Genomic DNA, 19,464 nt, shown 5'->3' on the forward strand with positions numbered 1-19,464 from the left:
TACGTGGATCTTGATGACTTTGGGAGGCGACGGCCTGTCCAGCCCTCTGGCGGGGGTTCCAAAGTGGGGGAGAAAACAGCACATCCAGCACTGCCATCCTGCTGTAGGGAGCCGTCTGTGTAGAGGTGATGGGCTACACTGAGGGACGAGGATAGTCTGTCGATGGTCTCCAATGCACGTTGTTGTTGAAGTTGAGGCAAGTCAGTCTTAGAGACTGGAGTGTAAGAGATTTCTGGCACAGGAGTCTGCCAGGGTGCAAGGCCATGATCCACATTCTCTGCCACGATGTTGATGTCAAGCCCCTGAATGCTTGAACAGACAGTATTAACTAGTGTACGTCCCCCCTGGCGTAGTTGTGGATGAGGTGCATCTAGATCGAGAGAAGTTATGATGATGTTTGAATAGTGAGGAGACAGGTGAGGGTTATACAGGCATTTGATACTGAAGTAGGTGACATTGGAGTATATTCTCTCAACGAGTGGAGGGAGACGGAGTTCGTGTTGCATGTTTACAATTCTAGTGGATGCTGGACAACCTAGAATGAGTCTCATTACTTGGTTCTGGAATTTTTCAAGCGGCTGTAGAGTTGATCTGGAGAGTTGACATAGTGCAGGGGAAAGATAATCTATCACTGAGCGGATGAAAGCAATATATATGGTTCTGGCAACTGGGATAGATACTCCTGCAGAATAATTAGTAAGCCACTTGAGAGGAGTCAGGCGTCGCTGTAACCGGCCCAGCAGATCTTGAACAATGGGATGTACTCTCTGTCTCGCTGGAATGGATGGTGTAATTCGCACTGGCGCTCCCAAGTAAATATATTGTGTGCATAAAGGTACAACATTGTTCCCCACAGTAAATTCTGGTAGATTCCTTGCTGGCCTTGGGGAGAAGATTCTACTTTTTCCTGGGGAGATGATAAGACCACAGGAGGATGCTGATTCGTAGAAGGAAGAAAGGAAGCATTGCAAGTGATCCGGAGAGGTTGAATGAATGCAAATATCGTCTGCATAGCAAGTGATGGTTGTGTTATCAGTATCAGGAAGTAAGGAAAGAAGGCGATGTAGGAGGATATTAAATAAAAATGGACTAAGTACTCCCCCTTGTGGAGTACCAAGTTCAAGTTCCTTTGCAGTGCTCAATGCTCCCTTAAACAGCACACGAGAGACTCTATTTCGAAGATATCCACGTATCCACCTCAAAAGGTTTCCCTTGATTCCAAAATCAATAAGCTGGTCTAAAATAATGTCTCTATTTGCAACGTCAAATGCACTTTTCAAATCAATGAAGGCTACAACACTGGTTGGGGAGAGACGTGTGTAGAGCTCCATGAGACAATGATGTGTTCCTCGTTGGGGTAGGAAGCCGTATATTCTAGACGAAAGCTTATCTTGCAGCCGGAAGATAAGGCGTGAGAGGAGAATACGTTCAAATACTTTGCAGAAACAGGAGGTGAGGGAGATAGGACGAAATTTGTCAGTGCTAGGCTTGGGAACGGGTACAATTGTACTATGAGTCCATGCTAGGGGCACATATCCCAAGCAGAGACAGAGGTTGTAGAGCCGGAGGAGAGGGTTGCCAGGTATTTTTATGAGTGTGCAAAGGACTGCATAGGTGATGCCATCATCACCAGGAGCTGACTTCTTACTCCTTGCTAAGGCACGTCGTAGCTCTTCCTTAGTTATGGGTACATCATCCTCTTCATCACTGCTCAGTAAGGCGGAATTGAGACGTAAGGCACGATGGTTCTTTTGTGAAAAGAGAGAGTCTTGTATATGAGCTGGAAGGTTGATGGTTCGTGACTGTGCTGACCACTCATCAATAAGGTCCTGTGCATACTGAGCAGGGCTGTGGTGGAGGACACTTGGGGGTTTCTTCTTCACAATCCTGTTGATGAGGTGCCACATGGAACCAATGCTTGTTTGATGGTTGATGCTGTCTGTTAATTTGTGCCAGGAATCTGTTTGTACACATTGCTGTAGAGCAACTAGATAATCTCTCGATAGTTGATACTGGTGCAGAGTCTCAGGACTTGGTTGTCTCACAAAGGCAAGGCCATCATCCATCGCCTTCTTTTCTGCCTGAGAAATTCGATTATCCAGTGTCATAGCACTAACACGATGCCTGATATGAGGCTTTCTGATATATTGTGTGTGGAAAGCATGTGTGGTACTAACAAGTAAGAAGTAAAGTTTCTCCGGACAGTGGAGGTCAAATGTAGGTCGAAGGTTAGTCATATATGAAATGTACGTAGGCTGGTACTTAGGCGGAATTGTGATGCAAGTGCGATTGTGTATTGGAGTAGGTGTAGCGGGAAGGGAATATTGGATGCTAAGACCAATGTGATCAGAGAAGAGCATAGGAACCGTTACACAATTGACTCGGGAAGGTACGAGTCCACAGGTCAAAATGTGATCCAAAGTACCACCTCGTGCATGTGTAGATCCACCAGTGTCCCAACGGGTCAGTTGATTTTGACGAATGTATCCTGGAAGTAGGTTCCCGTTGCAGTTCACAGTGCCAGCAAGATCTCCCAAGTCTGGATGACGAGCATTAAAATCTCCCATGTAAACCATACCACGAAGGGTTGGGGCTGGAAGCTTGGCTGTATTTATCCTACCTGGTGCTGCATATACATTGCACAGTCGTATGGTGCCTCAGCCAACAGTAATCTCAAATAATTGGAATGTTGTATCTTCATCCTCAGAGTTTGGGAGAAGTCTATGCTGAATTGAAGTGCGTATATAGGTGATGAGACCATGTCTTACTAAATGGACGTAGGACACATAGCCAGTGAGCGAGGGAGCTTTTTCCCTTGGCTGAGCATTACCAACAAAAGCTTCCTGAATTAGAATAACATCTGGGGGGTGACTATGTACAATTCCCTTAAGTGCAGAAAGTTTTGCCCAGTTTGTAATACCACAGGCATTCCACGAGATGATATTAAGCTTCACTTGGTTATCGAACATGTCCCTTGGAAGAACGGCGACTAGATGAAGAGGCAGTGGTGACACGGGTATGCATTGGTGGTGTATCACGTGGCAAAGGTCCTGTATGAGGATTAGTAACACTCTCAAGATGTGTAGCAAGTGAGTCAAGTTTCTCAGTTAGTGTAGTAACTGATGTGATAACAACCTGCTGAGCTTCAACAAGAGATTGTAGTGTGTTATCATTAGTAGCAAATTTGGAAGTTAGATTGTCAAAGGAGGTTACGAGACTGTCAATGCGAGTATCCATGCTCTCTATACGAGATTCAATGGCTTCAAAACGTGATGTAAGGGAGTCACATCGAGACTTGAGGACATCTACAGCATTACGAAGTGTAGTCACTTGTGAGGAGGCAGTAACAGTGGGTTTGATTGATGGCACTGGAAGCTGTTGTGCAATAAGCTGGTCCGATGCAGAGCCTGAACGCCTGGTACAGCCATGCCACACATTGACTCCAGGCTCATTACATCTTGGGCATTTCCAATGCGAGGAGTCCGGTGTAGGTAGAGGTAATGGGGTTGATGTTGATGCTGAAGAACTGTCAACCACTATGGGTGGTACAGGGGGCCGATGAGGGCAGGTCCGACTGTCATGCTCAGCAGCACAAAATGCACACTTTTCAGGGGCAGCACAGTATCGTGAGATGTGACCGATACCCCAGCATTTGAAACACCATGGCTTTTCGTCTGGCATTCTGCGTAGTTCACATGATGGTAGACAAGGGAGGAAGGAGAAGTTAACAAAAGGCAGGGGTGGATCTGGGTGGCTCCAAGTAATGACAATACGATTGATGGACTTCCCATCCTGTAGGAAACGACGTACAGTGTGCACCCCTGTTAGTTCCTTAGCTAATGAAGGGTCTACATCCACAGGATATCGAGTGATGAGATATGTAGGGAACTTACGGGGTCTGTCTACAGCATCCTGAACATCTAACACAAGTGACAGAACCTCACCACCCTTGACCCTATTTATGATATTCAGGCGATGCCTCGAAATGTATACAAATCGAGAAGTGACCGCAGACATTTTAACTTCAGCCAATTCCCGATCGAGGCTGAACATCTTGGTAACCTCTGATAGCCAGCGAAGCTTCACATTAACCCCCGGATTTTCTCTAAATAGGAGCTTTATGTATTCAGAACGTGGAGCAAAGGCAGGAAGAACAGTTTTTGTAGCCATGGTAGGTATAATCTGAATAGTAGGTCTAGGCAGGGAACTATTTAGAACTTTATTTTGAGAGGAAGAAGCATCACACTTTGTAGTTTTAGCAGCAGGGGATGATGGCTCATTACTGCTATCTGAATCATGCTCCATACATCGTTTGTTGGAGGTAGTGGTATGGTCCATGAGACTAGGAGCTGCACCAGCAGGGATCAACTTACGAGATTTAGTAGAGACAAGTCGTGGCCAATGTTCCTGGGTAAGCAGATGCTCTTCAACATTATCATCACTTAGAGCAAGGTCCTCCTCAACATCGGCGAGAGTACCAGGTCCCGAGAATTCCATAGTCATTATCTACTGGTTTTTAACAATGCCCGTATCTGATTTCGTTCGTCTGGCACAGTAACGTTGCCATGACGGGGCTAACCACGTCACACACACTGCACTGCGCATGTGCGGATTAGGAAAAACTTGAACGTAGTGGTGTGGCCAAGTGAACGAGATTTTTAATCCTAAATAAAGTCTAAGTTCAAAAACTCGTAAACACACTAATGTCACAGCACTGATCACTAAGCACTACCACAGCTTTCAGTCAATTCTAGGTGATGTAGATCTTCGTATCTCCTAAATAATCGAGAAAGTTTTCAGAGCACAAAAGTGCGCTTGTTGACAGACAAAGTCCAAGATGGCGCTCCAGAGAGAGAGAGAGAGAGAGAGAGAGAGGCGCTGATCATATGTGTATATGGTCAGTCTCTAGAGCATTGTCCTTCCCCTTGCTTCTGCCGCGCATGATGATGACTATTGCATATAATACATTTTATCTTTACGTGCTCAAATTACATTGTTTTTCTCATTGCACTTCGGTAATCTAGTCTTGAATATTTCATGTAGATACCATTGCTGGCTTAATGTTTCTATGGTATTGTACAATATAATTCATTTGAAGGGCAATACTGTAATATTAATCCTTGCATTTCAAGTTTCTTATTGGTGTCAATATGTAAAAGAAACACAGTGTTGACTTTGCAAGTCTGACAACACGTTAATTTAAAATGTAATGTATTTGGAGAGTAATGTACTCGAAAGATATAAGAATATAATATCACGTGATGCTAAAAGTAGGGAAATGAAGTTGGCAATAAGTGCTTCCATAATCGTGATATCTGGCAGAAAAGGAGTTGAGAAAGACCTTTGAAAGTGACCTGTTTGATAGGATTGAAAAAAGTATTAGAATGAAAGGGTGAAATGATTAAATAAGTTTATGCCTGGTAGAAATGAAATGGCGCTTTTTTTTAGTAAAGATTAGACGTGTCAGTAATAAGACTTCTGCGTAGGTTCAGAAAGTGGATAATGATCTTCAAAACTATCCAAGTAAAGCAGTCATACTTGCTCCATCACCGGGAAGTAAATATTACACCTGAACTGTATTTTTCGCTTTCTTAGTTACCTTATGTATGTACACATATATGTATATCATATCTATACTTAAACTTATATGAATATGTGTGATATTATTATTATTATTATTATTATTATTATTATTATTATTATTATTATTATTATTATTATTACTTGCTAAGCAGCAACCCTGGTTGAAAAAGCAAGATGCTATAAGCCTAGAGGCTCCAAAAGGGAAAATAGCTCATTGAGGAAAGGAAACCAAGAATAATAAAATATTTTAAGAAGGGCAACAAGATTAAAATAGATATCTCCTATATAAACTATAAAAACTTTAACAAATCAAGAAGAAGAGAAATAAGATAGAATAGTGTGCCCAAGCAAGAGAACTCTAACCCAAAAGACAGTGGAAGACAATGGTACAGAGGCTATGGCACTACCCAAGATTAGAGAACAATGGCTTGATTTTGAATTGTCCTTCTCTTAGAAGAGCTGCTTACCATAGCCAAAGAGTCTCTTCGACCCTTACAAAGAGAAAAATTGCCACTGAACAATTACAGTGATGTAAGAAGAATGGTTTGGTAATCTCAGTGTTGTCAGGTGTGTGAGGACAGAGGAGAATGTGTATAGGCCAGACTATGCGGAGTATGTGTGTGGGCAAAGGGAAAATGGACCGTAACTAGAGAGAAGGGTCCAATGTAGTACTGTATGTCCAGTTAAAAGACCCCTGGCCATCCTACTACATATAAGTACTACATATTACTTACTACATGTAATGTGAAAAGTTCGAGTGCAGTTATATTGAATAGATAACTTGATATATACATGGCTATGGATTTAACAATAGAACAAAATCAGATAAGATTAATTTGCATTGTACGTGTCCCATACCGAGAACATTATGCTGCTCGTATTTTCTTTTAGGGTTGATTATTTATGTACTATCGATTTTACACGCAGAAAAAAAAATATATGAATTACACACAACGTTTCACATACACTGTTAAAAAAACCGCAAAATTTTAATCGGAAATTCTCCGTAAAAATATACTGTTCTTTGTTATTATGTTTTACGGGAAGGTGACCGTAATATCACCCCTTTACTTCTATATATCGTTTTCAAAACGGTAAATGCCTGGCAACATTTATTCCAGGATTTTTACCATTTTTTATGGCAAATTTTTGACTGTATAAGTTGCACCTTGCGTCTGGTTTAACTGAATAAGGACGAACCATCTCACATATGAAAATAACTGATTAACTAGTGTCGATGCTGGTGTCAGCTTATCTATACAGGTATTTTATTTTCCCAATAAATAGCTGATTACGATTACCGATCATGTACTGTAGTTCTTAGTGATGATTAGTTCTGAAGAAAAACTATATAAAGATTGCAATTTTTACAAAAATGATTTGCAACCATTCTGCATTTGCTGATTTGCTCACACCTAACACGCTTCATCTAATGTCGTCTATTTTTGTATATTGAAAATCCTTTAATACAGAGATCCTATGTCCACGTGAAGGTTAGACCAAGGAAATATAATTATATTATTATTATTATTACTTGCTAAGCTACAACCCTAGTTGGAAAAGCAGGATGCTATAAGCCCAGAGGCCCCAACAGGGAAAATAGCTCAGTGAGGAAAGGAAAAAAGGAAAATAAAATATTTCAGGAAGAGTAACAACATTAAAATAAATATATATCTGATCATGTTTTTACAGTAATATAATGGTATCTGTTGTCTTAAAGAACGTATCCATAAATTTTTTTTTTATTATTTTAAGAATAGGAAGATTTTCTTTTACATTTTAGGTGCAAATATAGGATTTGTGTATGGATCACGTAGTGATGTACTGGGGATAGAATTCCTATAATTTTTATGTAGATTACTTGCGAACTTATGTAGCGGGGACCGATTATTTTATGGAGCATATACGAAATTATAACAGGTACAAAATTATTGCTTATTCATTGAGCATGCACAGAGTTTACATAGTTAATGAGCATGTATAGAAATCATACTTATTTAGCACGCACATAATTTGCTTAATTTTTTATTAGCATGTTTGGAATTCGCAAACATTTTCAGATCGAACAGAAATTCTTTTTATTAAGCACGCACATAGTTCGGTTACTTTTTAACTAGCAAGTACAGAATTCTTGCATTTTTTTTCAGCACGCACAGAATTCACGTACTTGAGCAGGTATGCAATTCGTACACTCTTTTACCAAGTGCATAATTTGCACACTAAGTTTTTAGTGTTGAATTCGTGAGCTACATATCTAACTAGGACGATATTTCTTTACTATTTCAATAGAGACTAAATTTTCCTATTATTTTCCCTAACAAGCTGAAATTTACCATATCTGCATTGTCATTCATATAAAAATACTTATAAAATATTATTTTCAAAGAGTTGTTTAAAGGATAGTTGTTGAAAAACTACATTGAAATAAACAAAAGTTGCAGTTAAAATAGAATATATGAAAAGCATAGTTCCTTATAATCCCTAAAACCAAAGTATATTATTAACAAAATTTTCTATCCTTTTCTTCAATAGTGGCAAAATATCATGGAATATATATTACTTGAAACAAATGATGAACAGACTGTGATATTTTACTTCGGAGGATGCTGTCATGAAAGAGAATTATTAATTTGAGAACTGAATCTCAGAAGTAAAATAATTCAAATATATTCTGTAGCTAAAAGTGAAACATTGTAAAATTTTGGAAGGGATCGCTAAATAAATAAACTATAAATTAAGAGTACTAGGGGTAGCGAGATAATTATGTATTTAGATTCATATCTTGAATATAGGAACATAATGTGCACTGAGTTCCATTTTGCACAATATTTTCCTTTTGATATTGAGTCGAATGCTCCAGTTATTGACATTAACTGTATATGTAGCACTTTTCTTAGTTATCTCTAATCATAATGAATGACACATTGAGTAAAAGACTTGCTAATTATAGATAATGTCCATAATATACAAATTACTGAGCAAGTACGCAAACATATCACTTACCATTTAGGTAAGGGTAGAAGAGACTCTTTAGTTATGATAAGCAGCTCCTCTAGGAGAAGGACATTCCAAAATCAAGCCATTGTTCTCTAGTCTTCGGGTAGTGCCATAGCCTCTGTACCATGGTCTTCCACTGTCTTGTGTCAGAGTTCTCTTGCTTGAGGGTACACTAGGGCACACTATTCTATCTAATTTCTCTTCCTCTTGCTTTGTTAAAATATTTATAGTTTATATAGGAAATATTTATTTTAATGTTGTTACTGTTCTTGAAATATTCTATTTTTCCTTGTTTCCTTTCCTCACTGGACTATTTTCCCTGTTCGGGCCCCTGGGCTATAATTATAGCATCCTGCTTTTCCAACTAGGGTTGTAGCTTAGCAATTATTAATAATAATAATAGGTTCACGTTTACATTGCACTGTTAAGCGATGCTTTATAAGTTCATAATGTAAACGATATCAAACAAATATTCGTTCATTTCAAAATAGTTTTCCTTTTCATAAATCTTTCGTTTATAAGTTTATGATGTAGATAAGGGTTTCCATGTTTTCCCCTTAATAGTAGCTCCTGTGAACAGACCAGTAACGTAAACAGTAAACAAAACAGCACATGTTTTTTTGTCATACAACTGCAAAGACACTTGCAAATTCATTAAATGCGAAACGAAATCAAACAATGAAGAAAATTGTCTTTTTGGAGTAGCTTTAATAACACTGATTAATGATAAATAGAAATCGATTTAGCAGTAAGCAAAAACAAACACGGAAGTGAAAATACAATCGTCCTTCTCGGAGCTAGAAAGAACTACCACAATCACGAAGTCGGCGGGAAAGCCGCGGCGCAAGAGTCCCAATAAGGAGTAACTGTCAGGCTTTCTGGCACGTGCGCACCTACTTACGTACACGAAAGCAATCCGCGCATATTCCTGAGTATAACATCCTATTTTCTCACTCACAAACAAAGTGTGGCCCGAATTCCCCCCGCCAATACACGTGACTCTCACACCATTGCCAACACAGTTCCGATCGACCGGTAAAGCTTTGCTTATCAAGTTCAACCTGTGTTATGGTTCTTCTTCTTAGAAGGAAGAAGAAGTCGTGTGTTGTTCGAATGTCTGCCTGCTGGCTTTGAATAGCTCTAACTAGCTGGTATACAATAATAATAATCTTTTTGTATTTTAGAAATAAATAATAGTATCTAAGGATTATTTTGTTATCTGCCTAAATGGACTAACTGAAAAGTATGGATAAAAAAGGGCGTAAAGGAAATTGACAGAAAACCATCTGTGACTTTCAGTAAAGAGGTTAGGACATGCTAAGAAATTGCCAGGGATGGTGGTGACCCATTTAAGTGCAAATCGTTATTTAGGTAAAAGGTTAATGACAGAGTTTTCTCTAGGGTGAAGAAAGACTGCATGTGAAGAGGAACACGCGGAGAAAGAATTGGTGATAGTTGTAATAGTACATATGATAATGAGAAGAAGGAATAATTTTATTGCTGTCATAATGTTCACAATTAGATCCTTTGACTGGCTAGACAGTATTTCATTGGATTCCTGTCTCTGGTTACGGGTCATTTTTTCCTTGCATACACACATACCGAATAGGCTGGCCTATTCTTTCTACTTTCTCCCCTTTCCTCATAAACTGACAACACTGATATTACCTAAACAATTCTTCTTCGCTCACGGGGTTAATTTCTGCACTGTAAGTTTTCATTGGCTTCTTTCCTCTTCGTAAGGGTAGAAGAGACTCTTCAGTTATGGTAAGCAGGTCTCCTATGAGAAGGCTACCATTGTTCTTTAGTCTTGGGTAGTGTCATAGCCTCTGTACCACGGTATTCCACTGTCTTGGGCTAGAGTTCTCTTGCTAAAGGGTACACTTGGGCACACTATTCTATCTTGTTTCTCTTCCTGTTGTTTTTTAATCATTTTATAGTTTATATATCAAAGATTTATTTTAATATTTTGACTTCGTAAAATATTTTAATTGTTGATTGTTTCTTTTATAGTTTATCTATTTCCTTATTTCCTTTCCTCACTGGACTATTTTTCCCTGTTGAATCCCTTGGGCTTATAGCATCTTGCTTTTGCAAAAATTGTTTTAGCCTAGCTAGTAGTAGTAGTAGTATTAGCATTAGTAGTAGTAGTAGTAGTAGTAGTAGTAGCAACAACAACAACAAAAACAACAACAACAACAAAAACAACAACAACGACAACAACAACAACAACAATAATAATAATAATAATAATAATAATAATAATAATAATAATAATAATAATAAAGTTTTGGTACAATAACAGCAACAGAAGTTATATGAAGTAATTGAACAAAATGTCAAACTCTCTCTCTCTCTCTCTCTCTCTCTCTCTCTCTCTCTCTCTCTCTCTCTCTCTCGAGGTAAAAATGAGGTCGTGAAATGATTAAATTCAGGATTTAAGATTTGTAGCTAAAACATTGATTGATGTTTATTGGTTGTAGTCAGTGGTTAAGGTCCAAGTATTATTATTATTATTATTATTATTATTATTATTATTATTATTAAATGCTAAGCTACAACCCAAGCAGGATGCTATAAGCTCAGGGGCCCCAACAGGGAAAATAGCCCTGTGAGGAAAGGAAATAAGGAAAAATAAAATATTTTAAGAATAGTAACAACATTAAAATGAATATTTCCTATATAAACTTTAAAAACTATAACAAAACAAAAGGAGGAGAAACTAGATAGAAAAGTGTGCTCGAGTGTACCCTCATGCAAGAAAACTCTAACCCAAGACAGTGGAAGACCATGGTACAGAGGCTATGGCACTACCCAAGACTAGAGAGCAATGGTTTTATTTTGGAGTGTCCTTCTCCTAGAAGAGCTGCTTACCATAGCTATAAAGAGTCTCATCTACCCTTACCAAGAGGAAAGTAGCCACCGAACAATTGCAGTGCAGTAGTTAACCCCTTGGGTGAAGAAGAATTGTTTGGCAATCTCAGTGTTGCCAGGTGTATGAGGACAGAGGAGAATCTGTAAAAAATAGGCCAGACTATTTGGTGTCTGTGTAGGCAAAGGGAAAGAACCGTAACCAGAGAGAAGGGTCCTATGTAGTCCTGTCTGGCCAGTCAAGGAGCCCCATAACTCTCTAGCGGTAGTATTATTGTTGTTGTTGTTGTTGTATAAATTACTCATAATAGCACGAGTCTAAAAGTAGATAGAAATTCCACACAACATTTCAATGAAAATGTAATTTTTTTAAAAGGTAAAAATAAAAATAAAATCTAAGAGGGTCTCAAAACCTTATTGCATTTTTAACTTTTTATTACTGATGTCTATATTATACACTAATGTTAATATTAGACGCATATCAATTCAGTCCTAAAGTCACACACACAAACACACACAAGCACACACACACACACACACACACACACACATATATATATATATATATATATATATATATATATATATATATATATATATATATACGGTATATGTTAATGTCTATGACATGTCATAGCCACAATAATTAGTTCAGCATGATTTCTTTCATTACAGGACTTCCCTATTTTACGGAACATAATCAATCACTCTCTATGATTTATAGTTTCCTTCGTGCCTGGGTTGTGGTCTCTTTTTTGTTAATCCCATATTATCGTCTTTCTTAAAACCAGATAGCCTAGGGATAGGATTTTTATGTATAAATACGATATCAATATACATTCACTCGTTTCCTTTCGTGGTTTAATGCACGCACGCACACACACACACGCACACACACACACACACACACGCACACACACACACACACACATATATATATATATATATATATATATATATATATATATATATATACATATATATATATATATATATATATATATATATATATATGTGTGTGTGTGTGTGTGTGTGTTATCTTAGAAATCCATGTTTGCCAACGGTTATACTCTTATAAGCGGATGAGCAACTTGATGGAATAATGAGAGCTTTGAGTGTGGAGGAAATGACCCCCTAAATCTCGATGAAGTCACTGGCAGCAGGGTGACGGATGGGGTTTAAGGCGATGGACAAACTCTCTTCGGCTTTTACTCCTGATGCCGGGCGGTTGATCTTACTAGGATTACTATGGACCGGCAGGGGTCATTTGCCTTTGTTAGGTAGGCACTGCGCATCACAAGGAACTAGCTATCCTTTGATGTATCTAGCCGGTGAATCCTCTATGGATATATATGGAAAGAGAAGATGAAAGAATGGTCCCCAGTCCCGGGCGTAGTGAATCTCTATAGGGGCAAAGAAGAAGAAGCATATAACCATCAAAAAGAGAGATGGATATGTTATCACAACAGAAGATGAAGAAAGACAACGTTGGATGGAACACTTTAGTGAGGTCATAGATAGGAGATATGAAAGGAATAATTTGATTGATATACCTGAAGCTGAGGAAGACCTTGATGTGCCCATGAATGAATTCAGTGTGTTTGAAGTTGAAGCTATCCTCAAAACACTAAAGAGATGGAAAGCCCCTGGATACGACGGAATAACCCACAAGATGATACTAGCCGAAAATTAAGTGGCTCCCAGAATTAGGATTGTTGGTGGGAAAAAAAAAGGAGACCTGACTGATTGCAATAATTACAGAGGAAGAACACTTACGTCAGTTGTTATGAAAATATATATTATGCTTATTGTAAAGAGACAGGAGAGAAAAATTGATGAAAAACTGAGAAATGAACAAGCAGTATTTAGAAAAGGTAGAAGTTGTACTGAACCAATTTTCATTTTGAAGCATGTTGTACAGCGATGCGTAGAATATAGAAATCCACTTTTGATGGCATTCATGAAATATGAAAAAGCTTTTGATCGTGTGCACCGGCCAGTTTTATGGAAGTCATGCGTTATTATGGAATTCTTCTTAAATATGTAAATTTGATTAAGTCTGTTCATGAGCATATCAAGTGCAAAGTTAATGTTAATGGAGTCCTATCAAATGAATTTCCAGTGAACACCCGAGTTCTCCAAGGGAATGTGTTGTCACCTCTGTTGTTTATCCTCGTCATGTATTTTGTAATGCATAGAACAGCCAGAGATAGCGGGGAAGGATTGAACTGGATTGGTGATAGGAATTTAGCAGACCTAGAGTATGCTGACAATGCTGTCCTTGTTAGCAGAGCACCATAGGATTTGCAATGCTTGCTTACCAGAATGCATGAACACTATGGGATTTGCAATGCTTGCTTACCAGAATGTATGAAATATCACACGAGGTTGGGCTGAAGATAAAAAGAAGAAAGACAGACATGATGAGAACAGAGTATGTAACGGAAGATGAAATATCATTGGAAGGAGAAAAGGTTAATGAGGTAGAATCATTTAAGTATTTAGGAACTATGATGTATATATATATATATATATATATATATATATATATATATATATATATGTATATATATTATATATATATATATATGTATATATATATGCATATATATACAAATATGTGTATGTGTGTAAGGGTGTGAGTGTTTGTGTGGCCGTGTGTGTTTAAATATATATATATATATATATATATATATATATATATATATATATATATATATATATATGTATATATATATATATATGTATATATATATATATATATATATATATAGTATATATATATATGAATATATGTGTGTGTGTGTGGGTGTGTGTGTATTTGTGTAGGTGTGTGTGTGTTTAAATATATATATATATATATATATATATATATATATATATATATATATACATATATATATATATACATATATATTATATATATACACATATATATATTATATATACACAGTATATATATGTATATATATACATATGGGATAGTGAATGAATATAATTATGAATAGTTTTACGAAAGCAATCTTAAAGTAAAAACAAGTTAAACATTTAAGACGACCACGGGTAAAGGTACTTGCGGCAACCCTTTTTAATGAGGTTCTTACAAAGTTAGCTTACTATGACAATTTAAATTAGTATGACTCTGCCCAGGTATTTTTGTATGATTGGACTTCGGATAGGTTCCAAAACAAAGCATCTTTCCTGGAACTAGATGATCAAAACATTTCGACTTTATACATTGTAGGTGCAAGCGCTTATGGACTGCCACTTGATTCTGGTCCTACTCTGTCACGAACCTGTCACAAACTTTCTTCGCTGCGAGTAACAAAACAGATAGTGTAGGAAGAGATGGCATAGGTAGTGGACGGGGCAAAATACAGGAACCCTCCGGGCAGTAAGGGTATGGCTGAGTGCGCTTCAGAATTCCTGTGTCCATATGAAGCAGTGATTCCCACAAACCCAAAGACGGCTTAAACTACAGCAGCACATAATCACAGGACTGAAGGAGCTCTGTTGTCGATAGCACGTGACTTGCAGCTCTATTTACTGCCGCAATAAAGGTTATGGCCTCGTATATCTTCCAAAATAGTATCTCTCTCTCTCTCTCTCTCTCTCTCTCTCTCTCTCTCTCTCTCTCTCTCTCTCTCTCTCTCTCTCTCTCTCCTCTCCATACACCAAGGTTACCTGTCTGTTAACCTCAGTATTGATAAATCTCTCTCTCTCTCTCTCTCTCTCTCTCTCTCTCTCTCTCTGTCTACATACACCAAGGTTACCTGTCTTTTAACCTCAGTATTGATAAATAATACATCAATCGATTCCAAGGTAATCTTAATTCATCAATTGTCCTTTCCATCCCGATATGATCGCTAGCAAACAGTGCGTCGTAAGTCTTATCTCTTATCACACAATAAACAGGCATAATGATGCGATATCCTTTGTGATGTCTTATATTTTTAGCCAATGAATTATATCCTAGACTACGCGTAATTCCAAGGGTAATTTTTTTTTTTATTCATAAAAGGATGGTTTAGATCTATTAGTTGGAAATGAGAATTTAGGGAAGAGGATTGCTTTCTTGGGGGCATGTTCAGATTTATAATAAGTCATATTTCAATGCCAGAAATAAGAACCCGTTTTTTTTTAGCATGGAAACTATATTTCTATTCAATGCATTATGTTACTTTAGTTCCAGTAATGGAGTCTTACTTTAATACCAAATGAAAAAGTTTCAATAAATTACTTTTTTTCCTCATAAAGTACTTCATATTAGAAGTGCCATTAAAAGTTTAAAGGTCACTCATGAATGGAGGAGGCAAGGGGAAATGACAATGCTATAGCAGGACAATGCTATGGAGGATAACCGGGTATACACATGATCAGCGCTTAAGGCCTCTCTCCACCTACGCTAGGACCAAGGAGGGTCAGGCAATGGTTACATATGACTCGGCAAGTAGACTTATAGACTCCCCCAAACCCCACTCCATATCCTTTGCTCATAAGGATGGTGAGGTTACAGACTCTACAAGAAACTCGGGAGCTTGAACGGGTCTCGAATCCCCGTCCAATAGATCATTAGGCTAGGACGTTTTCAACAGTATACCACAAGATGAAGTAAAAAAAGGATCACGAGACTTTGAAAATATATTCATGTCTCTCACTATAAAATTCCGTAATTTAAAGAGACTTTTAGTAATTAAGACACGCACACTATTACGTCTAAGGTCATCAAGGATGTCAAGTTTTCCATTAAAATTAACAGTCTAGTTAATACTAGACGGTTAATTTGTCTACAAGAGATTTTTATTAAAGTAAACAAATCTCTTGTAGACAAATTAACAGTGTAGTATTAACTAGACTGTTAATTTGTCTACAAGAGATTTGTTTATTTTAATGGAAAACTTGACATCCTTGATGACCTTAGACGTAATAGTGTGCGTGTCTTAATTACTAAAAGTCTCTTTAAATTACGGAATTTTATAGTGAGTAATATTTATCGGTATGATTTTTGTATGGTAAACTCTTCCATAGAAATGATCGATTACTACTTTGAAAACAAGCATCGTAGTTGAAATATCAGTATTAATTGGTATGAATATGATGGTTGTCGTAAACAGTCAAATCCGAAAGTGAAATAGTAAATAATTACATTGATTCATAAAAAAAACTAATAAAAACCACTCTTGTTCGTTTTCTGTCTTAGATATATTACTTTATTTTCTAATTTATCGCATTTTTTTATGATTGAAACTTTTATTGACATCTGCTTCTACTCACCAACCCTTCGGGAACATTAACTACCAATTAACTAGTACCTTTGGGACCATCAACCTTTCCTTCCTTATATAACACTGAAAACTTCAATCTTCCATTCCTTATATAACACTGACAACTTCAATCTTCCATTCCTTATATAACACTGGCAACTTCAATCTTCCATTCCTTGTATAACACTGACAACTTCAATCTTCCATTCCTTATATAACACTGACAACTTCAATCTTCCATTCCTTATATAACACTGACAACTTCAATCTTCCATTCCTTATATAACACTGAAAACTTCAATCTTCCATTCCTTGTATAACACTGACAACTTCAATCTTCCATTCCTTATATAACACTGAAAACTTCAATCTTCCATTCCTTTAACACTTTAGGGACATCAGCCTTCTATTTCTTTAACACGTTGGCGACATCAGCCTTCATGACTGTAACATTTTGGGGACATCACCCTTCCATTCCTTTAACACTTTGGGCCATCAGTCCTCCATTTTATTAACTTTGTGGAGATCAGCCTTCCGTTCTCATAATAATTTGCGGATAACAGCTTTCCATTCCTATAACACTTTGGGGACATCAACCTTCCATTCCTTTAACACTGTGGGACATCAGCCTTCCATTCTTCTCACACTTTGGGGACATCAGCTTTCCATTCCTATAACACTTTGGGGACATCAACCTTCCATTCCTTTAACACTGTGGGACATCAGCCTTCCATTCTTCTCACACTTTGGGGACATCAGCTTTCCATTCTTTTAACACTTTGGGGACATCAGTCTTGCATTCCTTTAACCCTTTGGGGACACGAGCCTTCCATTCCATTGACACTTTGGGGACATCAGCCCTCTATTCCTTAAATCTGTGGGGACATCAGCCTTCCATTCCTACAACACTTTGGGGACATCAGCCTTCCAGTCCTTTAACACTTTGGGGACATTCTTCTTTCAAATTTTCTTAATTCTTTTGGGACATCAGACTTTCATTTCTTTAACACCTTTGAGACATCATCCTTCTATTCTTCTCACACTTTGGGGACATCAGCTTTCCATTCCTTTAACTCTTTGGAGACATAAGCCTTCCATTCCTTTTACACGTTAAGTACATCAGGTTTTCAATCTTTTAACACTTTGGGGACATCAGCTTTCCATTCCTTTAACATTTTGAGGACACTAGCCCCCCATTTTTTAACACTTTTGGGACAAGCCTTCCATTATTCTAACACTTTTGGGACATCAGCTTTCCATTCCTTTAACACTTCGGGACATGAGCCTTCCATTCTTTTAACACAAGGTATATCAACCTTACATTCCTTTTCCAGTTTTGGGACATTACCTTTCCAATCCATTTTCACTTTGGGGACATTTGCCTTCCATTCCTTTAACACTATGGGTACATCAACATTCCATTCCTTTAGCACTTTGGGGACACCAGCCTTCTATTCTTTTGGGACATTAGCCTTCAAATCCTTCAAATCCTTCAACACTTTGGGGACATCAGGCTTCAATTTATTCACCACTTTGGGAACATTAGGTTTCCATTACTTAGGATCTTTCGGGATATCAATATTCCATATAAACAAAGCGTTGAGGACATTATGATTATATTACTTAATCAACTTCCTTGTATTCTTCTAACGAATTTGGAAACTAATCTACCTTTGTTTTAACTCTTTGAGGACATCAGCCTTCCATTCCTTTAACTATTCAAATACATCAAACATCTGTTTCATAATTATGGATAAGAGCCTTTCACTATCAACACTTTGATGAAATAAGCCCCCAGCCTTCAACATTTTGTATTCCTAAATCTTTCGCTCCTTGATACCGTTGAGACGCAAGCCTACTATTTTCCAGTACGCGCAGGAATTTGGAATTTCCAATATTTAAGAATTTGAGGACGCTCACTTTTCTTTACACTTCATTGGGACCATCAACTTTTAACTATTTTTTCAGGGCACCAACCTTCCATTCGAGAATAATTTTCAAATACCAACCGTCCACTGAAGATAAATTTAGTAACCTGTAAAATTTCCTTTTCAACACCTTTTAGACATCAATGTGCCTCTTTAACACTTCGGTAACAATTACTTTTCAACCAGCCCCATAGAGACACCAAGTTTCCATTCATGAAAATTTGAGAATATTTTCCACTTTTAAAACTTTAGGGATGTACATATTTCACTCCCCAACACCATTAAAATACTAGGGTTATATTATATTAGGAGTTCAAGTCAATGGTGACATGACCCCCCAAAGAATACATTTCAGCTGTATGATGACAAGATACTAACCGGGATTCTAGTCGAATATATCAGTGACATGATCTATCAGTGGTTATTTTAGTGATGACACTTGATCCAGCTCCAAATGGTTTATGGTGGCGGATGTTTCTATTGACGTTAAACAATTGTGATAAAAACAGTATGAAGCATAAAGTGTTTTTTCTACTTGTAAGTCTTTACTATTTCATCATATGGCATTAATTAAAATTTTATTGTAATAAATATGTAATTCAAAGTTTTTTTTTCTCGATACAATTATATATCTAGTTTGTTTTACGTCATCGACGGTTTGTTTTAGTGATCAAAATAACAGTTTATTATGGAAAGTCTGTAGGTGAATAATGGAAACGTGAATGTCACGTACCGTAGACTTTTACACGTGCTGCCTATAAGAATTTTTTCGTTTAAAATTCTCTCTCTCTCTCTCTCTCTCTCTCTCTCTCTCTCTCTCT

The 19,464-nt window shown here is 37.4% G+C and overlaps 2 protein-coding genes across 2 annotated transcripts in view; both read right to left on the reverse strand.

Moving 5' to 3' along the window:
- The window catches only part of LOC137658648 (uncharacterized), a 194,463-nt gene extending 185,363 nt beyond the window's left edge, over window positions 1-9,100 (reverse strand). The window contains exon 1 of the mRNA XM_068393593.1: window positions 8,587-9,100. The gene's annotated coding sequence lies outside the window, so the exon portion shown is untranslated. The remainder of the gene's footprint in view (window positions 1-8,586) is intronic.
- Window positions 2,959-3,681, reverse strand: LOC137659010 (uncharacterized). Its single transcript, XM_068394111.1, has one exon. It carries the CDS (start codon window positions 3,679-3,681, stop codon window positions 2,959-2,961), a length of 723 nt encoding a protein of 240 aa, XP_068250212.1.
- Window positions 9,101-19,464: the final 10,364 nt, after the last annotated feature.

Source organism: Palaemon carinicauda, chromosome 19 (assembly GCF_036898095.1).
Source record: "Palaemon carinicauda isolate YSFRI2023 chromosome 19, ASM3689809v2, whole genome shotgun sequence".
Classification (NCBI taxonomy): Eukaryota; Metazoa; Arthropoda; class Malacostraca; order Decapoda; family Palaemonidae; genus Palaemon; species Palaemon carinicauda.